This window comes from Pelodiscus sinensis, chromosome 7 (assembly GCF_052426305.1).
Source record: "Pelodiscus sinensis isolate ZL-2025 chromosome 7, ASM5242630v1, whole genome shotgun sequence".
In the NCBI taxonomy this organism is placed as follows: Eukaryota; Metazoa; Chordata; order Testudines; family Trionychidae; genus Pelodiscus; species Pelodiscus sinensis.
This window is the reverse complement of record NC_143058.1, coordinates 6,351,564-6,376,419: the sequence shown is the minus strand read 5'-3', so window position 1 is coordinate 6,376,419 and position 24,856 is coordinate 6,351,564. Positions and strand designations below refer to the sequence as shown.

The 24,856-nt window shown below is 47.3% G+C and overlaps 1 protein-coding gene across 1 annotated transcript in view; it reads left to right on the top strand.

Moving 5' to 3' along the window:
* The window catches only part of CNTNAP5 (contactin associated protein family member 5), a 464,970-nt gene that overhangs the window by 418,323 nt on the left and 21,791 nt on the right, over window positions 1-24,856 (top strand). Inside the window, exons 20-21 of the mRNA XM_075933060.2 lie at window positions 8,879-9,009; window positions 11,159-11,243. Coding sequence (XP_075789175.2) covers window positions 8,879-9,009; window positions 11,159-11,243 — 216 coding nt within the window. The remainder of the gene's footprint in view (window positions 1-8,878; window positions 9,010-11,158; window positions 11,244-24,856) is intronic.

The following is a 24,856-nucleotide window of genomic DNA, read 5'->3' as shown; positions in this document are numbered from 1 at the left end:
AAGTTGTTTGCAGGATAGGCTCTGTGGGCCCATGTAGGTGTGGGGCGCTTCCGTTTCAGCTTTGGGTGATTGTTTCTGGGTTTTGTAATGATACACAGCTGCTGCTTGATTTCCCACCCTATCCTCACCCCCGTGCATGTGCCTGATCTTTTCCCTTCTGGCTCATGGGCTACCAGGGTCGCTGCCTTGACATGAGAATCAAGTTCCAAAACTTCTCAGGTACTGCTGCAAATGCAACTGGGCACCTAGCTACATTTTAGGTGCCTGAATGACTTTGTAAACATGGCCCATGGTGCACTTTTACACTACGTCCTATCAGGTTAAATAAATACACTAGCCAATAAATAATTATCCATTGTTGTTGGTCTTTGGAAAGACCCACACCTGACCCTTAGATCTATACACTCCACTCTTGGGGAGAAGGGGTGCCAATCAAATTTTGAATAAGCATTCTCAACTCATAGCTCTGAGTACTCTATTAATCAGTGTAGCTATTTAAGACTTAATAACTAGAGTTTTCCTTTAAGACAGCAGAACAAAAAATATTTGAGCAACAGCAGCAGGATACCTCAGGAAACCAAAATCGGCAATCTCTCCTCTCCATTTTTTACAGGTGTGAAACAAACAGCAACTGCCCAATTTTCCCCCGTTCTTCCCCAAAATGTGCAAAGACTTTCTTAGTTAAAAACCACTGGCTGATTAAGAAGATGGGTCCTGTAATTCCATAATACCAGCTGCACATCCTATGAAGAGTAAATTTATTGAGTGACTGTCCCTTGGGAGAGGCTGCTAATTAAGGAGCAGGTTTCCTGCCCAGCTGTTACAAACAGAGAGAGAGAGGTCGTTCAGGTTTAAATATCCAAGCTCTAAAAGGGAAGTACAGCAGCACCAGGATTCTGCAAGCTGGCAGGGAGGTTTTTTGTGCTGCCTGGCACTGAAAACAATCGGCTCGTACCACGTAACGTGGAATTAACACCACCACATTTCTCCTAAATCATTGCAAAGGGCTTTCTGTGTGCCATTCTTTTATCGTTGGTTGTGAGTGCATAGCATTATGAATAGCCTCACTCATGTTATTTCCCCCATTTCATCAACGACGTCCCTAATTATTTGCTCTCTTAACGATTGCTGATATGCATGCTGTGGAAATAAGAAAGCAGGGTGGTCACTAGTGTAGTAGTCTGTAAGTCATTCTGTCTTCTTCTGTTGGATATATGAATGGTCCATCGACAGTGCATGGTCACAGCTGATGGATATAAGCCAGTGATCCCCATATTATTCTGATGAGCGATGCCATTAACCCCAACCCCTTCTTCTACACTCTCCCAGTGAACTCATGGAAGGGCCCTGAAACAAACAAAAGGAAGTAGATGGTGACACAACACAACAGTTTACCTGGGGAACTCACTTGCGGGCGATGTTGTGAAAGCCAAAGCTAGTATAGGGTTCAAAAAAGACTTAGATACATTTCTGGAGGACAGGCCCACCAGCGTCTATTTTGTCCAAGATGGTCAGGGATGCAAATCCATGCTTTAGGTGTTGCTAAGCTCTGAGGGCCAGAAGGTGGGGCTGGATGACAAGAGATGGATCACTCAAGATTTCCCTGATCTGTTCATTCCCACTGGAGAATCTGGCATTGGCTACTGTCAGAAGAAAGGATGCTGGGATGAATGGGCCATTGGTCTAAGCCAATATGGCCACTTTCATGTTCGTAATGCCATTGGTGGTGCATGCAGGAATCGCCCTGTTTAAGAAATCTTGATGTCAACACGGAGTTAAGTCTCTTTCTAGACACCTTAGCAGAGCTGGTCTGATTCCAAAGTGAGCACCATGCAGGTCCCTGGGTGAGGGGACCTTGGAAGCAAGATCAGCATTTTTGGACTTACACGTCTACGTCAACACCCTCAGGGTAAACATTTCAAATGTACCAAAGTGGTTTAGAAGCCAGCGTATTTTTCCCTTCTCCCCCCCAAAGAACACTGCTTAGAAGCCCAGGTCTCACTGTCAGTGGGACTTCAGTACCTAAGTCACCGTGACACTTTTAAAAATGTTACTCTACGTTTTGGTACCTAAATAAGGGCCTAATTTCCAGAAGGGGTGAGTGTTTGCAGTTTCCGCTGACTTGGATGGAGTTACTGTTGATTTATATCCATGCATTTGAGACTGAAATAAGGCCCATCTGGTGTAATCATTCTCCCATTGACATTAACGGGGGCTTTGCCGTTGACGTCATTTAGAGCAGAATTGAGCCACTACTGCTTATTTCTTTTTTGTTCTCACTATGCATAGCAGGTTGTGGTAGCCATTATCAAAGAAAGAATCAGGCTTGTCAGAGGGTTGGGTTTTTTCTCTCTCGCTCTCTAAGTGTCATAGGAAGTTTGCAAACACCTCTCCTGGACTGTAATGTTGAATTAATATAGCCTCCTGTGGTCCCACTTGTGGGTTGCTGCAATAATAAAAAGGCTCGTTCATGTGCGTCACTGACGGCTTCTTAAAGAACTCCTCTGTAGCTGAGCATCGCTTGCATTTCTCCATGCTGAAATGCACACAGTTCGCTGACACTGCTGATACCCCCAGTACACAGCCAGCAGAGAGAATAACGACCCTGTTGCTAAAGGAAGCTGAAAAACCCAACACCGGGGGCATGTCCTCATGGATCACACTTGGGCCGGGATGTTAGTTTGCTTGGTGCAATTTGTGTCCTAGGATAATCTTTTTGTGGAGTATGCAGACGGGTCTCTGAACTACGGATGATGTGACTGTCTGGACTCTGCTTTGGATTTGTTGGGCTTAGCGTTGTTTTAAGCTGCTTTTTTTCTGCTCCTCCACTCCTGGGGTTAGGGCTGTCCCTGGTGTAGCTTGGCAAAACAGTCCCTTCACTGTGCTGAGTGAATAGCAATGGTCCCCATGAAGTCCATGCGTAATAACCAGGCAGTATATTGCTTGAGTCTTGTTGAGTCCATCCTTAGGCTGGATGGGGCCCGACATAGTACTATTAAACTGCTGCCCTTATGCCCCATGGCAGCCTGGCAAGGGAGGGTGTGATGACTTTTTAGAGATGTGATTTTAAAATTTTCAGCATCCTATTAATGAAATATTGAAAACAAATGTTACACTCCAGGTCCTCTCAGCGAACACAGTAAACTCAGAAATTGACTGTGTATGGCTAGGGTTGGAATAGCTCTATCGCAGGTTCCATGTCTGCTAATAACTCTGGCAGGCTTTGTTCACGAGATCCTCTCGGGAGGAAGTAGAGTCACACACCAGGGATAGGAAGAGGCAGGTGGCCATTAGATCCCAGCGGTGCCCCACATTTCTTGGTGCCCTATGGAACTGCAGGTTCTATGCACGGGTAAGGAGGGCTGTGCTTGGGCATGACCACGGTTTGGAGCCAAGCCACGACTACAATGAAATGCCCAGCGCGTACTGCTGTGACGATCTTCACTCTTGTTCCAGAGACAACACTTGTGCTTTCTACACTTGCAGAGTTTTTTTGGCTGACCGTTTGGTCTGCGACAGAAACGTGCTGAATGAAAAGTGCTGGCTTGTGGTTTGATTGTTTCCCACGAGTGTTTACATGTGCAGCACTTGCAATGCCAATGAAAGGGTTGCTTTTTGGTAGCTCTCTCGCTGCTCACCAATCCCGGACTCAAAGCGAATCAGCATTGTGGCAGGGGTGAATAGGTGCGTGTGACAGGCACCAGAAGCAGAGAGGGAGACCCAGACATCAGCCCCCGCCTCCCGCCCTGACTGTGTGTAACCCACACACCGTGGCTGTGTCTAGACTACATGCCTCTGCCAACAGAGGCATGTAGATTAGACAGATCAGCAAAGGCAAATGAAGCCGTGATTTAAATGATCGCGGCTTCATTTACATATACATGGCTGCCGCACTGAGCCGACAAACAGCTGATCAGCTGTTTGTCGGCTCGCGCACTAGTCTGGACGTTCCCCCTGTCGACATCAAAGCCCTTTGTCGGCAGCCCCGTTATTCCTCGTGGAATGAGGTTTACCGGGGCTGCCGACAAAGGGCTTTGATGTCGACAGGGGGAACATCCAGACTAGCGCGCGAGCTGACAAACAGCTGATTAGCTGTTTGTCGGCTCAGCGCGGCAGCCATGTAAATGTAAATGAAGCCGCGATCATTTAAATCACGGCTTCATTTGCCTTTGCTGAACAAACAAATCTACATGCCTCTGCCGACAGAGGCATGTAGTTTAGACGTACCCCTAGTGTGGTTCACTGACCCATGCAGTAGCACTTAGCCCATGCTGTAGAGGTCACTTGTTCTTATCTGTTGCTGTGGTCTGAGAGCCAGCTGGCTTTTAGCTCAAAAGATAGAGGTTCCCATACTAAGCTCCAGAGGTGCCAGGTTCAAATCTGCTTGGTGGGGGTTACATGTGCACAGTACATTATAGGAGGCAGCAGGAGCGTTTCACAGCAATGGTTTGTTCTGTGTCCCAGAGCAGTGGCTGTTGGGGTGGAACTATAGCATCTGTAGGCAGGACTGCTGAATGTCAGAGTGACCCAGTCCTGCTCTACAATGGGGGATAGGTCTGGAGAGCAATGAAGCAAGTAAAAGCAATCCAGGGTCTGCCCTGGCACATTAGCATGAAAGGATCCGTGCAAAGAGCAAAAGGACTCACGTCAGGGTGCCTTTGGTTTTGCACCAACACTCAGCAATTCCAGTGCAAAATGTCAATGGCCAGTGAAAACGCTAGCAGGGTTTTTGCACAAAATTCTGATTTTTTGGCACTAAAGTGTAGAAGCAGTCTTCATTACTATTGTATGATAGAAATGATGCCAAAATCATAGGAACCTGAATTATGCCCATGCTCTTTTTTAGGGGGGCAGTGGCCCTGGCATCATGGAATTATTAGGAAAGGAATAGAAAATAAGACCCAGAATAACTTACTGCCCCTGTATAAAACTATGGTACGCCCACATCTTGAATACTGTGTACAGATGTGGTCTCCTCACCTCAAAAAAAGATATTTTGGCCTTGGAAAGGGTTCAGAAAAGGGCAACTAAAATGATTAGGGGTTTGGAACGGGTCCCATATGAGGAGAGGTTAAAGAGACTGGGACTTTTCAGTTTAGAAAAAAGGAGACTGAGGGGGGATATGATAGAGGTCTATAAAATCATGAGTGGTGTGCAGAGGGCTGATAAAGAAAAGTTATTTATTAGTTCCCTAAATAGAAGAACTAGAGGTCACCAAATGGAATTAGTGGGTAGCAGGTTTAAAACGAATAAAAGAAAGTTCTTCTTCACACAGCGTGTAGTCAACCTGTGGAACTCCTTGCCAGAGGAGGCTGTGAAGGTTAGGACTATGAGGGTATGTCTATACTACCCCGCTAGTTCGAACTAGCGGGGTAATGTAGGCATACCGCAATTGCAAATGAAGCCCGGAATTTGAATTTCCCGGGCTTCATTTGCATAAGCGGGGCGCCGCCATTTTTAAATCCCCGCTGGTTTGAACCCCGTGCAGCGCGGCTACACGCGGCACAAACGAGGTAGTTCGAACTAGGCTTCCTAGTTCGAACTACCATTACTCCTTGTGGAATGAGGAGTAACGATAGTTCGAACTAGGAAGCCTAGTTTGAACTACCTAGTTCGTGCCGCGTGTAACCGCGCAGCACGGGGTTCGAACGAGCAGGGATTTAAAAATGGCGGCGCCCCGCTTATGCAAATGAAGCCCGGGAAATTCAAATCCCGGGCTTCATTTGCAAGTGCGGTATGCCTACATTACCCCGCTAGTTCGAACTAGAGGGGTAGTGTAGACATACCCTAATAGAGTATAAAGAGAAGCTAGATAATTTCATGGAGGTTAGGTCCATAAAAGGCTGTTAGCCAGGGGATAAAATGGTGTCCTTGGCCTCTGTTTATCAGAGGCTGGAGAGAGATGGCAGGAGATAAATTGCTTGATCATTGTCTTCGGTCCACCCTCTCTGGGGCACCTGATGCTGGCCACTGTTGGTAGACAGGATACTGGGCTAGAAGGACCCTTGGTCTGACCCAGTACAGCCGTTCTTATGTTCTTATGTTCATGTGACACAGAACTCCGACCCACCAGGTGATCGACATTTCAAACACTAGATTTCTTAACCATAATGAATAATCCATTTCTCTGTCTAGCTCACATTCTCCCGTCATGAAAAGATGATGTAGATCTGCCAGCATGAAAAGATTTGCTGCTGAACAAGGGCCAAAGTGATACCGGTATAAATCCTATAGAAACTCCATGGCAATTGGTAAAATTGCTTATTTATATTGATGTGAATTTGGCCCCAGACAAAAGCCCCTGTTCAAGTCAATAATTGTGGAGAGCAGCAATCCAAAGAAGTTTCAGCTGCAATTGAAAGAAAATTAATAACCGTGGATGCGAGGAAGTGATTCCTTCCAATCTTTACAAAAGAAAATTTCACAGGTATTGAATTGAATTTTTTTCCCTAATGCTTTCTTAGAGGAAAAAATGGACCGGAATATCAGCTTGTGTAAATCAGTGTGGCTCTGAGGCAGTCACTGCAGTGAAGCTGGTTTACAACTGAGGGTCCGACCTATTGTTTCATAGATGATATTGCTCCAGAAAATACTTGTTAGAACAACAGCGCACTGTTCACTCCATTTGCGTGTATATGTGCATTCACACCTTTTAGCTGACCTCTCAAAACACTTAACAAACATGAATTAATCGTGTCTCATAACATCCTCGAAAGCTAGACAGGCATGTTCATATACAAGGAAATTGCAGGTAAATCTAAACAGCCCTGACCCCTTTACACTGGTGCCGGAGCCCTGCGCGTCATGGTCTGGATGACTCTGAGGGCTGAGTCCCTAGCTCCACCCCTTCTACTCCAAACCCCGCCCTTTCCTCGGGGTCTGAAGCTGACCCCCCTCATATTTCCCAGGGCCCAGTGAAATCTGTCGCTAGCCCTGCCCTTTGTGTTTCCTAATGAAAGAGGTGCCACCAAAAAGCCTTAATCTCAGCCATTGCTTGGTGTCTCTTTAGTGATAGGTCCTTTCAGCCTAGCTCCAGCTTAGTGTGGATTTTAATAGGAAGTCGAAAAGAGTTGTGCTGGAGTCGGGAGATTCCTTGCAGGGTAAGTTTCCAGCAATGTGATTGAGGGTGGTGGAAACTGGCTGTGTATTATTGTATTTTTAAAAATCCTAAGCCTGTTACTGACAAGCACAAATGCTCCAGAGACATCAATGGGTGTTCCGAGATCTCTAAGAAACTGTGCCTCTTACGTGCTTTACCGTCTCCTTCTCTTAAAACCCCTTCTGCTCTGGAAGGCCTATGGAGTGATGAAAAGACCAATCCTCAGTAGCCTTTCCTACTTCCTCTCCTGCCTTTGGATATTCTGCTGTTTCCTTGCTCCAATGCTTTGTGGTAAACTGACCTCCCTGGATTGGCTGAGCTGTGGTAACGCTCACCTGTTAGCAAGCGTGGGGCTTGTGTGGCCTGGAAGGATAAGGACATAGAGTCCTTCTCCTGAAGCTCCTTTCTGGGATGTTTCTGGCCCCGAGCCTGGAAGAACTCCTACTGAAATCAATGGGAGTTCAGCACCTGGTGATATGCACCCATGTGAAGAAGACCAGCATTATTCCTACACTGCTGGAAGACTTTGGGAGGACTTTGGGGGAGTATAGGACGTCTGCTGCACGAGGGCAGATTTCATCCAGGGGGAACTTCTAAGACGGGAGACTAGATTTGCATGCTCTGAAAAAATCTGGAAATAAAATGATGGAAAACCCAAATAATGACAGTTTCCCTCCAGCTCGTGTTCACCTGCGTTCATCTCCAAAGTCCAATGATGCATGGAATATTTGGAGCTAATGCAAACAAAAAAAAAAAGGAAGGAAGGAGATAAAAGTTATGTACTATATTTAAAGCAAAGTGAGGCCCTACTACTCAGCAGATTGTGGGATTCTATATGTGTTTATTTCTGTCTCCTTTGAAACAATCCTGAAATGAATGTAGTAAAACTGAAAAGTGTTTCTAAACAAAGAATACTCAGTAGGACTGAAAATGTTCAGCATGTTTCAATGACTGACGTGCAAGAACTCCCAAAGATTTTCAGGTTTTGTTTTACCTGTTTACATGCTGAACTGCAAACACTTGTTCTTCACTTGTGAAAAAAGCAAGGCAAAGAATCCAGTCAGTGCATTTTTTTCCCAGAGCTTTTAAAATCACATTATTTTTCCTTACTCTTTTATGGGATGATTGATAGTGATACATATCCTTTCCTACCTTGCACACATGCAGGTTTGTTAATGTTTGGTTTCTCACAAGCAGAGAGTAGCCACAATTAATGGACTCATTTTCTGGGCTTTGTGTTTGAAAAGAAATTCCATAACTGTAGATGAATTTGAATCATTCCCATTTCCAAACAAGTACAATCTATCGCCGGCTCCAATGTCTATTACATTTCGCTTTACTGTCTTCTTGAAGAGTACCGATAATAATAAAACTCACACGTTACTCTGATCATGAAACAGCACTAGACCTGTATGCCCCCTGGTGGAAATGATCATTCATACAAAAAAGTCTAATAGAGATCAGATATGGTGCAAATGTTAAAATGTATGCCCTATGGAGAGAGAGATATATGCTTTTAATATAAATTATTTGCTTGATCATCTCAGGCATGTTTCTGTAGAGTGGCATTTGTAAGCTGGTGTGAAAAAAGCTTCTGGTAAATTATTTGTCATACCTTTCATTAAAGATTGACGATTTTCTTTTTTTCTAAAATAAGTGTCACAAGTGATAATGAAGAAGTTAAAAAATAAAAATAATGCTGCCTGTTGTGCAAGGCTATTGAACATATGTCGTTATGGAAGTGTCGTTTTATAAGCGGAAATGTGTTTTCCTTTTAAGGAAGCTTACAGGTGCGATACAAGTTGAGTAAGGATGGCTCCCTCATTTTCACCATTGACTCTGGAAACCTTGCCAACCGGGAATTACACTGTGTGAAGATCAACAGAGAAGGAAAAGAGCTCGTCGTTCAGGTATCATTCCTACCTACCGTGGTTTACTTTCAGGGTCTGATTCACTGCCTGCACCCAACATCAATTAGTATCTTGCCTGGAAAACAGTCCTGTTGATCTCAATGGGCTTACATAGTAGGCTTTATGACATTATTGGTGCAAATACCTACTCACTGCAGGGCATGGGGATTCCCAATATGGCCCCACTATGAGCAAGCCTGGCAAAACTTAGGTCTTACCAGGCTGAATTTTGAAACGTTGAGGCATATGATGGACTTTAAGGCCAGAAGGGACCATCATGATCACAGATCCTACCCCCACCTCCACTCCTGCAACAGGGCCATAACCTCTGAGTTATGGAAGTCTTTCAAATCTTGAGCCAAAGACTGCAAGTTATGTAGACGCCACCATTTTCCCTCTTTGAAAGGAGCAAGTGACCCAGGCCCTATATGTAACCCCTTTGCTCTGCAGAGTCTCTGCCAATCTGATCTGGGGGGAAAAACTCCTTCCCAATTTTAAATATGTTGATGAGTTAGTCCCTGGGCAAGTGAAGGAGAGCCCAGGAGAAGACCAAAGAGAACTGGAAAGAAATTCTCTGCAGCAACTCCAAGTTTTCCCCATCTATTCCTCCACCTTGGGCCACTGGAGATATTAACAAACAGGCTACGTATAGACTGGCATGATTTTCCGCAAATGCTTTTAACGGAAAAGTTTTTCCGTTAAAAGCATTTGTGGAAAAGAGCGTCTAGATTGGCACGGACGCTTTTGCGGAAAAGAGTCCATGCCAATCTAGACGCGGTTTGGCCATTTTTGCCATCAGGGCTTTTTTGCGCAAAACAGTTCTCAGCTGTCTACACTGGCCCTCGTGCACAAAAGCATTTGTACAAGAGGGCTTTTTCCCATACGGAAGAGTCATTGTATTTGCGGAAGAACACTGACAATCTTACATTAGATCGTCAGTGTTCTTGCGTAAATTCAAAGCGGCCAGTGTAGACAGCTGGCAAGTTTAAAACTTGCCAGTCTAGACGCAGCCATAGGGATCAAAGTGGCCCCTATGCCACTGGTAGCAGCCTCACCCTACTGTTCCCTCCATATACTTGACAAGCTCAGTGCATTCTTGCATTTGAACAAGAAGAAAAAGCACATGGAGGTACATGGGAGTCTCACGGCTTTCATGTGTATGTGTCCCAGACTTGAATGTCACCCATGGCTGGACTGCTTGACGAGGAGGAAGGACTGATAAGGTTAAATTGTGTCACTATTAGACGCACACACATCATCCCATTGGCTGCATCAGGACTAGTTGTGTCAGTGGTCACTTTAGTGACAAGGGCACAATCTAGCCTCTCGCATGCACCTGTGACGGTCTTCTATCAGCTGGCGAGAACCCCAAAGTCTCTCCCACTGCCGATCCCCAAGCATTGAATTCTCACCGCCCCTTGGATGAGTCTAACACCTGGTAGGCAGCCAGCCTGGGCTATCAAGTAACCTTGTGCTGTCCTGGTTTTCAAAGGGAGAGAGAGGAGTGAACGCACAGCAGCTTTTTGGCAAGCTTTTGCTTATTTGTTAGGGCTGAATGGTATTTTGTGTCCGTCATTAATTAGAAGAGAGAGAAGGGCAGAGACAGCAGAGGAGGCGAGAGGTGAAGAAGAGGCAGAGGACGAGAATATCGTATTTTCTTTTTTCTTCCGTTTCAGTGCATTGGCGTAAAACCTTACAGGGGTTGCCAAAGTTAATTCAGCACATAAAATAGGCGGATGGGATTCTGATCTGTGCCTCACACAAGCTTTGCGCTAATGGGTGGGATTTATCCCACATGCTGGTCTTCTACATGCAGAGTTAATCCTTGACAGTCACTGGCTTCATTTGTTTGCCTGCTTGTTGCAATCAGGGATGAATAGGTCAGAATGCTCAGTGGGGGCATGGCATAATCACTTGTCAAATATTTAAAGTTTCTCGCAGGAAAGGTTTCTTTAGAGCCCTGCTGTATGAACACACTGACACACCTTTTTAGCTTTCCCTGCAAAATTAAAGCCCATTCATTGTGCGATCCGTGGGAGGCAGGCATTTTTTGTACCCAGAGCGGAGCTTTCCTAAAGGGCTGGTCTCAAGATACTTCGGGGCTCTTGGCAAGCCGCAGGAATTAACTGTGTTTATTGACCTGTTCCAGGTTGATCAAGTTCTCAAACTCAAGCAGAACCTCTCCGAGATTGACTTCAAGGCCATCAAATCACTCACGTTGGGCAAGGTCACAGGTAGGCTGAGCAAATGGCATGCTGATCTGTCGATGGTCCTGGTCAGTCCCTGCAGTAACCTGTGCAGCGTGGTAGGGTGTATTTCTTTTTGGCCTGTGAGGGCTGGCTGTAACGGAGGTGTTACTTACATAGCAGCAGAAGCCCAAGGAAAAGAGTGTTGGGAGAAACTTTGGTGACATGAGTTGTTTGCCCTCACGGCCATGTTACTCTCTCTCCTCTGGCTGAGCTGGCTAGAAAGGGAAGGTGGGAAGATCCAGTGCCCCATGGCAGCACTCCTGAAGCTCACCATGTCCTGAATGACACCCCTGTGTGATGTGCAGCTGACTGCCTCCGTGAGGTGGGGCAGCTCCACGATCTCACGTTCAGGCAGGGAAGAGTGGTGGCCTGTCCTGTCTCCCCCCTTGCAGTCATATTGCCCCGTCCACGCTGCACACTGCATTAGCGAACCAAGCCCTGGGCGCTCTCAACATGTCGGAGCTGCAATTCGGTTGGCTATGTGCCAGGCCTGGTGAGGAGGGGTAGCCCTCCCCTTTAGCGCTGCCCATTCACCTCGGCACCATGAGGAATCTGCCAGACCTCCAGGGATGGAGATTCCACTCCCTCCCTAGGGAACCCATCCCAGTGCTTCACCCCCCTCCTAGGGAAATAGTTTTTCCTAATATCCAACCTAGACCTCCCCCACTGCAACTTGAGACCATTGCTCCTCGTTCTGCCATCCGTCACCACCGAGAACAGCCTCTCTCCATCCTCTTTGGAACCTCCCTTCAGGAAGTTGAAGGCTGCTATCAAATCCCCCCTCACTCTTCTCTTCTGCAGACCAAACATTCATGCAGGGCTCTACATTCATCGCTGCTCAGAACTTAATTACATTTTTATTATGTCCAAATGCTGTTGCTGGTCCCAAAGCAAACCTGGACATCCAAACCAAGCCAGCCTGCCAGTTGTAGCACCTACTGCTGAGGTCTATTCTGCCCATGCAGCTTAAAGGTTCGCTAGTGGGCCCCAAAGCCTGTGCAATTGAAAGCCGTTTTGGCAGACTCGGAAAATAGGCATCCACTTGTGTCTCCTTGGGAGCTATTTATTGTCTGCAGTAAATCAGCATGCTCGGTGTCCTTCAGTGTCTGCTGGTATAAGTAACAGTACCTTAGGTTGAACCTCTCTAGTCCAGCATCCTCGGGACCTGACTGGATTGGAGCTTTCAGGAAGCTCAGTTTGTGTGATGGACAGATCCCTTTTCTGTTCATCTCCCTTGTCCCGTAAGCTCAGGGAGCTCTATTGTTCTTTGATTTCTGTTTTCCAGTTCTGTGGTGTCACTAGTGCCAGAAACCTTACAACCCAAATGGTGGGAGAAATGACCATTGTACTTAGACCATGCAGAATTTGGCATACAGACTAATTACTTACACAACGGTTTTAGCCCTGGGTCCTCTTCCCAAATCCAGTTTTAAATGATATTTTCCTTAATCCAAATTCTCCCCCCAATGCTCACATCCGTTCCCTACACTCCCTGTCCTAAACTGTTGTATGGTGTATGTTAAGTGCTGTTAAACAGCAGCTGTGTCCCTCCTCCTCCCCCCCAGAGGTGGCTGCCTTTCACTCAGAAGGGTGGAACCTGAGTTGGTCAGGCTTCACCTCTCTCAAACATGTTATCGACATTAAGTAGGAGATTTGCTTGAGTGCAAAATACAAGGTTGGCCCCACACACTTTAACTGTCAGGTCCTGTCTAAGTGAAATGATGATTATCATCATGGGTCTAGAATAAGGAGCACCGAAAATACTTCCTTGCAAATGTTCATGTATAGGTAATCTAATGGCAGATAAATCCCAACGCACCATAATAATGGACTCAAATGTAATTTTTTTTTCTTTTACCTCCATTTGTCTGTCTTTCCGCCGTTATCCAAGGGCCAGATTTTCACAAGTGTGCAGTGCTCATCCCTGTGTCCAGCTTTTCAGAAGTGCTTCGCACTTAAAAATAACCAGAAGTCCACAGCTGTTCAGAACCCATCCCCTCTGGTTAATGAAGCACTGTTAGAAGCCTAGGTGGAAGCAGAGGTCTTGTGAAAATCTGACCCTCTGTTGCACGAGGCATGAGGGATTCGCCGGAAAAGGCTTTCCTTGTTGACCGATCCCCGTCTAGACTGCTGCTTTTTGCCGGCAAAGTGCTGCGGCGGCAAAAAGCGGTGGCCATTTTTATTCAAATGAAGCGTGGGATATTTAAATCCCGCTTCATTTGCAATAGCAATGTGCCTAATCTACATCCCTCTGTCGGCAGAGGGGTGTAGTTTAGACACACCCTGTGTCTCCTTTGAAACTCTCTGCCCCACATTTCCCCCTTTTGCCCCATCAATTTCTCACTGCTTCATTTCAACACTCTGTACCAAGCCATCTGATCCAGTGCTGTCTAACCAGACATTTATCACCTCTTCTGCTTTCTTGGGACTCAGTGTTTTTTTCTCCCCTTTCCTATGAGCTTAGAAACTGTAGGAGAGCTTAGAGGAGAATGTCACAAAAGAATCAAATTATTTTGTCATATTTTCCTTTGGTAACTCTGTAAAAACACAGCTGTAGCTCTTGCAAAAAACACTGTTAGGAAATAAGAGATTTTGAAATTACAGTACAACTTCTCCAGTTCCTCTCGCTCTGCTCGAAAGCCACTTTCTTTTGTTTATCGTGAAACTGTGGCTCCATATTCTGCTTCAATACAGATTTCCAATCTAGCCCTTGGCAAGTCACTTTGGGTGCATCTACACAGCACCCTAAACTTGAAATAAGATCCTCAATTTGTGCTACGCAAATTTTGTATCCTCTTTCAAAACTATTTTGAAATTTGGCGCATCCACACAGCACCAAATTTCAAAATAAGGTGCTATTTTGAGCCATCCCTTATCCCTCGGGCAATGAGGTTTACCAGGATGGCGAAATAGTGTGCCCGGTATTTCAAAAAATATTTCAAAATAATGAGTGGCTTGTGTAAATGCAGGGTAGATATTTTGGTATCCCGAAATAGCCATGAAGCGTAGACATATCCCCAGTCTCTCTGTAGCCTGTCTCCAAAATGAGGATAATAGCAGTTCCCTATACATTAAAGATTATGGAGATTACTCCCCCGTCTTTCCTTGGCTTGAAAGCAAAGCTTAATTTTAAATCTATGCCATAATATTCAACTGCTCATGAACATTTATTGAATTCATCCCCAGAGGATCGCACTGGTATAGGGAAATACAATGGTTCCCATACGTTGTTGCTGCTGTTGAATAGACACAGAACAAAGTTACAGAAGGACATATCCAAAGCTCATTGATTCAGTCCTTCCTTTGACATCAATGGTCATTGGATTCAGGTCCCAAGTGGCTTTTCTGGGGCATGGAGGCCAGGCATGGAACACAGATCTGAGCTCCCAATCCAGCACCTCAGCTATCAAACCATCCTTCCTTGTGACCATCTGTGCTAGTCACTAGATGCACAACCTTCCCTTTGGCCTCTTCTACGTCAATTGAACCTAAGGACAGGTTGAACTTCTCTAGTCCAGCATCATCAGGACCTGACCTGTCCCAAACAAGCAAATTTGCCCGTACCAGGGGAGGTCTCCTGCCACTGACCCCCAAGCATGTCACCTGCTGCGGGCAGGCTGCCCCACTAGGCAATCCTGCACCCCCTCCCCACTACAACCTGGCTGGACTTCTTGCCCAGCTATTGTTGGATCCCTGGGCTGCACAGGCTCCAGCTCCTGCTATGGGGCCCTGTTCCTGTGCTGCTGGGAGCAGCCATGGGGCTCTGGCCCCATCCCCACACTCTTGGGAGCTGCTGGAGGGGGCCCTGGTCCTGCGCTGCCCCCAGCCCGGCTGCCGACAATGATGTCCCGCCTATCTGACCCTCCTGCCATTAGTCTCCCAGGTTCTCTGCTCTAGAGGCATCTGTGGTCCTGCCAGACCACGGATGTTGCCAGACCAGAGAGGCCTGGATTTTAGAGGTACAACCTGTCTCTGTGTGTGTGCAAGCCTGTATCTAAAGGAATGACATCACATCGCTCAACATTTGTTTGAGTTTTCTCTGATTTTGTGAATTCTCATGTTTCCGCTGCCTCTGTCCATATTTCCTTTTCAGCCACATCATGGATCATGTATTCAACATCGTTAGAACAATGTGATGCAAAAGTGGCTGATAGCTCAGTGCTTGGATCTGGCTTTGCGGTTCCAACATAACTCAATCTAGCTAACCCCCTAGGCGTGTAACTTTGAAATGCCTTCGCATGGTGGTTTATTGCACACATGCTTGTGAAAGATTTCACTCATGCTGCTACCAGCCTACTCTTGTTTTTACATCTGCTGTAAATCTGAGTTGTAGAGAGAAGAGCGTCTGACTTTCTACATGGTTACTCCTTCGCCCATCCCCAACCCCTTACTAGGAGCATTGTCATATCAGGGTTAGGGTGGGCAGCTCCAACTGGTCTTAAGGAGGTTCTGAGGATGAATATTATAAAGGCTTTACCAGCACACATTTGGGGTAACTTGAGGTGCATTTTACATGTGTAGCTGTTTTTGCTGCAAGGAGCTTAATAAAGCAACTTTGAAGACAGAGTTGGCTGTGCAGGATAAATGAAAAACTAGGTTAAGGGCAAGATGGCAGCAGGTAGAGATGAAATAGGAAGAGAGGGTGAAATAGGAGGTGAGGATAAGACAAGCTTCTGTTGGTCCGACATCAGACAGAAGGTAACATCATCCTGTATGTCCAGCCCATCACCTCCAAAATTACCGTTTAGCTGGTGATTTTGTCTTAATCCCAAGAGGGAACTTTTCTGTTTCCTGAAAGATAGTGCTCTCTAGAACAAGGCTCTGTTCTCTCTACCCGATACGTTCCTGTTTCCGCGCCCCCCCCCCCCCCGCTTCCCTTTAGAGGCTTTATTTTTAGGTTGAATGGTTGTTATTTGAATTGATTGCAGCTGTCTGCTCTTGAAAGAAGTAAGCCTTCCATGGTCAGCTTTCTGTGCCTTTCCGTTTTGTTGCCTCGATTGCCTCTTGTCTTATGACAATACACTACATTGTGTGCCCTATTGAAATCGAACGGGGTGGTGGTGGAGGGGCACGTTAAAATGAAGATGTCACCCATGTGATTTGACATCCAGCAAATGTCACGTTACAACCTGGAACAATGCTTCTTTGTAGCTGATACATGATCTTTAAGAATATATAGGGGTGTGAATGTGTCAAATGAGTTTGCGTGACCATGAGTTATGTTGAGCTGAAAGCTCCCAAGCACTCCCCACTGTGTGAAATGTCCCACGACTCAGGAACAAAGTGCCAGCTTGTTGCTTTGGTCTTTCCTGTCCATCGGAAAGCCTCGTGGGAGTGGTCCCTTTGCATATGACTACACTGCAATAAAACGCTCATAGCTGGTCCAAGGCAGCTGATTCAGGTTCAAAAAAGAGCTAGATTCATGGAGGTTGGGTCCATAAATACGTATTAGCCAGGATGGGCAGGAATGGTGTCCCTAGCCTCTGTCAGAGGCTAGAAATGGATGACAGGGGAGGGATCACTTGATGATTCCCGGTTCTGTTCACTCGCTCTGGGGCATCTGGCATTGGCCCCTATCAGCAGACAGGACACTGGCTAGATGGACCCAGTGTGGCTGTTCTTATGTTCTTTATGTTCAAGCTAACGGATACAGGCCAGCTGTGGCTATTTTATTCCAATATAGATGTACCCTTTAAGCCAGGGCTACTCAACACACAGCTTCCGTTTATTTGTGGCCCACAGTTTCGGTTTATGTGGGGCTCCACACACAACATTTGAACATGGCCTCTACTGGGAATACAATCCACAATGGCGTATAATGGTATTCTGTTGATACGCGTTTTAGTAGTTAAATTACTGGACTGTCATTGCTTCATTTAAGTCAGTTCTGCTGATATTAATAAAATGCAATATTTACCTGATTTCCACCCATATGACAGCACCTTTAATGAGCCGTGGCCAACAGGAGTTGCGATCGCCAATACCTGTGGTCGTGAAGGAGCAAGGAGCTAACCATGGTGGACTGGCCCATGGGCCAGTATTTACCCCCCACCTCCGGTCTAGCTCAGGATGTGCATTATGTTTCTCCCAGGTCAAATCCAGTATCAGCAACGCTTCTTTGTTTCATGGCAGGACACAGTGGCCTAGTTATGCGAGTAACCACAGAATGTCTAACACCTTGTGGCACATTTTCAGACCAGATGCAGGACTGAGACCACGGTCTCCATCATTGATTCAAATCCAGCCCGTTTATTGGCCAAAGTAACCCCAAGACTGTTCAGCTACCACTGTGAAATGAGGTGGTGATGTTGGTTTAATCCTCACAAAAACCACCTTTCTATTGGTCAGGATCAGAGAAGAGGTCAAGCATTTCAAGAGCATGGAGATATAGGGATCCTTTCAGCCACCACTCTGGTCCATCTGGGACATGGTTAAGGCCCACTGAGGGAGAACTGAAACCGTTGGGGTACTCTCTTCCATTGGACTCAGTGACAAAACTCCCACTTGCAAAGGACTCCCATGAGAGAAACTCCCAAAGAGAGTGGATTTTAATCTTCTGTGTTGCCAAGCTGACTCTTATCCCAAGCATGAAATGGACTCTTAAAAATAGCTTAGTAGGAATAAAAAAAGTTCACTGAAAAATGTTCATGCTTTCTTGGTCTCACCTTCAGAAAGAAGCTTCTTTGAGCAAATTTCTCCACCATGCTAACAGCATTCGTTATGCGATCGGGGAAAATAATCATAGAATCATAGAACACTAGAACTGGAAGGGGCCTCGAGAAGTCGAGTCCAGTCCCCTGCCCTCACGGCAGGACCAAGGACCATCTAGATCATCCCTGACAGGTGTCTGTCTAACCTGCTCTTAAATATCTCCAGTGATGGAGACTCCACAACCTCCCTAGGCAATTTATTCCAGTGTTTAACCACCCTGGCAGAAAAGAAGCTTTTCCTAATGTCCAACCTAAACCTCCCTTGCTGCAGTTTAAGCCCATTGCTTGAAAATACATATTTTCAAAGGGACAGAGAACAAATAAGGAAAATTGATCAAGTCCTTCTTGATTATCTTGGCCCTTTGAACACCGTTTTTTTTCCTGCCTCTTTAAAAAAAGAAATCAGCCCTTTTACTTCTGAAGAGCATTTTCTAATTGCAGCCGTACTTCCAGCAGCGCTCTGAGGACCCACTCCTACACGTTGGAGTATCTCTGTTGGGAAACACACACAGAAGGTGCAGCGTTCTGCCTGGCGGGTATGCGCCAGTACAGAATCTCCTTGCCAGTTACGCCACTTCTCACTTGGCGCGTGTCTGTGACAGCATGGGGCGAGGATGTGCAGTTCTCAATGCGGGAGGACTTTGTGATTGAGGAGTGCCGGGTTGTTATTGAATTGTATTCTTGTATCATCCAGAGCTGCTGTTAGGATGAAAGGCCTTAATCTGTGAGGTGCTACACAGCCAAACAGAGCAACAGACAGTCCCTGTCTCCAAAGAGCTTGCAATTTGGCGTCTTAAATTGATGTATCACGGTGGCGTAGAAGTACCAGGTGTAAATCCTTAGGTTCGTTTAGTTTAGAAAAGAGAAGACTGAGAGGGGGATATAGCTTTCAAGCACCTAAAAGAGGGTGTTATAAGGAGGAGGGAGAGCAAATGTTCTCCTTGGCCTCTGAGGATAGATCAAGAAGCAATGGGCTTAAATTGCAGCAAGGGAGGTTTAGGTTGGACATTAGGAAAAAAATTCCGACCTGTCAGGGTGATTAAACACTGGAATAAATTGCCTTAGGAGAATGTGGAATCTCCATCACTGGAGATATTTAAAAGCAGATTGGAGGGCCATCTATCTGGGAAGATCTAGCTGCTCCTGGTCCTATCGCGAGGGCAGGGGACTGGATTCGATGACCTCTCAAGGTCCCTTCCAGTTCTAGTGTTCTATGATTCTAATACCAAATGGCATTAATTACAAGCAGTTGGCTAACTGAGCAAGCCACGTACTCTACACAATGCTAGTACTCAGGATCTAAATAAGTTACTCGGATGTGAAACAGACATCTTGGCCTTGCCTCTATCTTAATTCAACCCTCCAGGGCTGTCCTTAGGGTTTATGGTGCCCTACGCAGGATTATTAAACTGCTGCCCCTATGCCTAGGTTTGTCAAGCAAAAAAAAAAAAAAAGGAACCCACCAATACATTAAAATCACGTTCCTTCACCAAGACCCCACCCCTTTGGGGCCCCACCCTCTCTGTTCCCCTCCTCTCCTCACTTGCTATCCCCAGCCATTGTACCCTCTCTCTGGGTTGAGACAGGAGGTGCAGGCTCTGGGGTGGGAACGAGGGGTTTGGGTGTGGGAAGGGGTGAGAAGTGCAAGCTGTGGGAGGGAATCTGGATGCAGGAGAAGGGGACGCTGGCTCAGGGAGGGTGCTCCAGGCTGGGGAGTGTTGGGTCAGGTAGAAGGTTGGGGTGCTGAGAGCAAGTCACAGGCTTGTGGATGTGAGGGTGCAGGAGTTTGGGCTGGGGTGCATGAGGGGCTCAGGGTCAGGGAGGCTGGGAGTATGATGGGCTCAGGACACACATTTGCCATGCGGGGATGGTGCAGGAAAGTTATGGCAGAAGGTTGAGGATGTGGGGATGCTGGAGTTTGGGGATGTAAGAGGCTCAGGACGGGGGGTTCCAGTGTATGATGGGCTCAGATTTGGGGTCAGGTGGTGCAGGAGTGTTATGATGCTGCAGTGAGATGGGGGTTTGGTCCCAATTGGGGGTATGTTGGCCAAGCTTCATTTTTAAATAAAATATTATGTAAACTCAAAAGTCTTTACATATGAGAGGGGCAGGGAACCTTTTTTGAGTCGGGGTCACTGACCCACAGAAAACTCAGTTGGGGCCACACAAGTGAGATGCCAAAAAAAAAAACCCAAAAAAACCCCAAGCCTCACTAATGCAGTCCCAAGGATGCTAGCACAGCTGGCAGGGTGCTGGAGCTAGGGACAGGGTGGTGCCGGGTGCTGCGGTAGGTGGCAGGGTGCTGGGTCCAGGGACAGGCTGGTGCTGGGCGCTATGGTGGGTGGCAGGGAGTTAGGTCCGGGGACAGGGTGGTGCTGGGTTCTGGTGACAGTGTTGGTGGGGGGCAGGATACTTGTGGGGGGGTCTGGGCAGGGGACAGGGGCAGCTGGGATCAGTTCCAGGCAATCCTGTAGCACCTCTGGGAAGTGCACAACTGCCCTCCCCCTCCCCAGACAGCTGGCGTGCGAGCAGCCTGAGCAGCAGGGGCTGCTGCCCCCCAGCAACTTACCTCCATGATGCCGTCCTGCGGGGTGAGGGGGAGGGCACAGGGAGTCCCGGGAAAGAGAAGCTCTGTCTCCCTGGGAGGAGTCGTCGGCACAGCATTGTCACCCTTGTAAGCCCCGTCATCTCTTCCAGCTCCCTCCTGAGTTCTGGACCCTCCACCTCCTGCCCTGACTCCTGCTTCCCCACCTCCCTGCCCTGAGCCCCCCTCATCAGACCCTGTGTCCTGAATTCCCCCCCCCCTGCCCTCATTCTATCACCCTCTGCCCTGAGCTGCCCCCATGTTGTGCTGAAAAGAAGCACCCGGGATCTTTTTCAGAGGGATAAGGCAACATGCCACATTTACAGAACATACATAGATTAATCAATATTTATCATATGCATATGACACGTCACACTCATGCACTCTCTCTCACACACACACAAGCGCACTCCGTCTTGTTACCAAAAGTTGCTCCCCCTGACTGCACTGGCCAGGTGAGTTAGATGGGGGAGAGGTGGAGCCGGGCTTCTGTGGACAAGAGGAAAACCCGGGGTCCTTCTGCAAGACATCTCCTATTTATCCCCCTCATGCAGCCAATTAGTCATCACCTCACCTTTCTTAATGCTGCTTCAGAGAGAGTTCTTCCAAGGGTTGGCACTTGCTGCTTGACTCCCAAGGCCTCTGTATGTCCAGTCCTCTTAATGAGCTCACTTTGCAGGTATTGTCTTGGCTCTGGCTCCCAGACCTTCTCCGCCCTTGCAACTGCTGCTGGAGGGGCTCCCCTTTCATTCTCCATTCACACCTCATTCATTTCAACAGGGCAATCAAGGAAAGGGGAGAGCTCAAAAGGCATTTTTTTCTTCAAAAGGAAAGTTTCTCTTAATACAAAGTTATAGGAGAAACGTTACAGAGATTCTATAAGAAGACTTAGGGTACATCTACACTACATGGCTCCGTCGACGGAGCCATGTAGATTTGTATATTGGGCAAAGGGAAATGAATCGGCGATTTAAATGATCGCGGCTTCATTTACATTTACATGGCTGCCGCGCTGAGCCGACAAACAGCTGATCAGCTGTTTGTCGGCTCAGCGCGCTAGTCTGGACGCTCCCCTGCCGACATCAAAGCCCTTTGTCGGCAGCCCCGGTAAACCTCATCCCACGAGGAAAAGCGGGGCTGCCGACAAAGGGCTTTGATGTCGGCAGGGGAGCGTCCAGACTAGCGCGCTGAGTGGACAAACAGCTGATCAGCTGTTTGTCGGCTCAGCGCGGCAGCCATTTAAATTTAAATGAAGCGGTGATTATTTAAATTGCCGCTTCATTTCCCTTTGCCTAAAACCCTAATCTACATGGCTCCGTCGATGGAGCCATGTAGTCGAGACACAGCCTTAGAGATATATCTAAAAGGACAAGATCTGAATAAAAAGTTATGAGTGATAATATTACAGGGATTTATCTACACCCACACATCTTACCAAGAGTCCCCCATATCTCTGCCCTGACTCCAGCCCTGCAACCTTATACTCCAACTCTAATGTCCCGCACCAAACTCTGTGCCCTTAGCCCCCTACCTCCTGCCTTCACTATAGCACCCTTCCACCCCTGCCCTGAGTTTCCCAACTCTCCCAGCCCCCTGACCTCACTCCTCTACCCCCACCCTTTTTTATTCTAGCAAAAGACAGAAAACTTGCAAATAATGTCCACCAAAAAAAATTATAGCTGATGTTGTGACGGCGCATCAGGGTTCCCCCGCCTCCTGCACCCCCGTAGTGGCATGTGCAGACTCCACCAGCCAGTAGAACAGAGGGAGTTTATTGCTTTTCCAGGATGCAGCACAGCACAGATGTCATCCGGTTACAGGGTCAGGCCTAGGATGCCTCAGCCCCCCTTGAGATGGGGGAGGCTGGGCCCTTAAATCCCAGCCCCCCTTTACTTAGGCTGCCTCCTCCGTGATTCCAAACAGAAACTCAGACTCTCTCCCAGCCCTGCCCCCCAGCCAGGTGCTGGTCTCTGCCTTCCTTCCTTTTTCTCCCTCCCTGTGAGGCTGAGGCTGGGTGTCTGGATTAATCCACATTTGGGAGAGTCAGTGAGAATCTCCCATCACAGCGCAGGGGGACCCCGGTCACAGAGCAGACAGCCCCTCCCCCCCACTACGCCACAGATGTTATAATCACTTTCCTTCTGATATTAATACAAACTTCCTTTTAGGCTTTTCCCCTTCATTTTTGAAAAATTCTATCATATAAATAAAACACGTACATTTTTCTTTTATTTTGTAACCTCCCCCCCTCTCCACTCTCTTCCCCCCCCCAAAAAATTACCACTTAAAGATCCAGATACACTCATAGGCACATATATATGTAATCACAACCTGCATAATAATATCTCCACCCAAAGAGAGGGAGGAGGAGGGAAAGCCGCCTCCTCACTCCTGCGTCTCTGGGAGCCTGAGCGGGACAGGCAGTGCCCCGGTATCTGCAAGTGCTGGGGTCAGTCCTACTCCGGCCAGCCCCCCTGCATGCTGCACCGCCCCCCAGCTCTGCTTCCTGCCCCCCCTTCCATCTGTTCAGTCCCCCCCGCGGCCTCCACCCCAGCTCTGCTTCCCACCGGCCTGTTCCTCTTTCTGATCTCCCCAGGCCAGCATTGCTGCACCCCTCCACCCCCCCAGCTCTGTTTCCCGCCCCCCTTCCATCAGGCCAGGCCAGCCCCATAGCCTCCCGCTCTGCTTCCCATCACTCTATCAAGTGTGTCCATTTTGGAGGGTGCTTTACCTGATAATCCTACTGGTGCAGCCTCCACGTGCGCAGCTCAGCTCCCGCCTGGCACACAGCCAGCTCATCCCCCCTCCCCTCCAGCACCTCACCCAACCCAACCCAGCCCTGCTGGAGGGGAGGGGAGAGTGAGGGGTGCTCCGCAGGGGAAGGGGCATGCTCCATGGGGGACGGGGAGAAGTAAGGTAAGGATACTGCCACAGAGCCGTCCAGCCAGCCTGCCTCACCTTAAGAGACTGCCACACAGGTGAGTTCTGTCCCCCACCCCTCACCTCCCCTCCCAACAGACCACAGCAGCCAATCCCCTCCCTCAGACTGTGCTGCCGCCTGCAGGCAGCGCATTGAGCTCTCTCTAGGACCCTGCTGTTGCCTGCTCATTGCTTCCCGGCCGGCTGGCAGAGCGATGCCCCAGAAATTCTGGTGCCCTACACAGCTGCGTACTCTGCGTATGCCTAAGGACGGCCCTGCAACCCTCCTTCCAGAGCATAAAATACCAGGGTACGTGAGAGGGATCACCAATTTTCTATTCACCAGTTTCAGCAGTAGTCTTTGAAAGTCCTTACTGGTACAAACTTTGACAGGCGCTGAGATGTCATCTCATATTTTAATGTCAAGTCAATGTGCATGCCATATTGTTATCATTGGTATATAGGGTGGTGGATATGGGTTTTTTCCCCTCAAAGCTTATAACCAAAGCTTTGTGGGCCTCATACAGCTCCCATAAACTTCACTGAGTTTTGGATCAAGCCCTATATAATCCAGAAGATGTTGAAATCTGAACAGTAAACTGTTGTGTGCGCCTGCGTGAGGGCAGAGAACCAACCTCTAATTCTGGCAGTTTTTTGGACGAGCTAAAAAATTATTTTATGTGGACAGGGGAAAATATGTATGATGGATAATCAGAATGACCTTTTTTTCTAAGGGACATTTTCCTACCACATGAAGAGCTATAAACAAAAAAGGCAGCTAGGCACCTCCGTTTTGCAATTCTGTAAACAACATGTTTTTAACATTACCCCTAGAAAAGCTTTCACACCTTGAATGATCACTGATCTCACATTCAGTTAGGCTTTTTTATTTTGTTTTCTCTTTATATTGGCACAAGATGTACATAGCAAGACACAGAGCTCTTAGCAGTGTGAATTTCAATTCCTAGAAAGTTTATTTCACAAGCATCAGGTGTTGCTGCATTCAAAACTAAATGTAAAACATGCCTTTGGAGTTTATTTCCCCTAGTAGGGCTTAAAGGTACATGTACCCGACCACCCCATTCCACATACAAAAATTAAGCTATTTCTCCTGCAGACAGAGGAAAAGATTGCAATTGATGTCTCTGTTTGTAGATACTTAAGGCCAGATATATGCTACACCCAGAAGGTTGGCAAATAATAAATTAAATCAATCAATAAATTAAATAAATAAATGTAAGTACCATAGCTGGAGTTGACATAGCTTGAGTTAAACATGGCACCATCTCCACACTGGGTGGCTAAAGGCAGCAAATGCTCCCATCAATTTGCCTAACTCATAAATCGAGGAGTGCCGGCATCAACAGGGCGCACCCTCAGTGTTT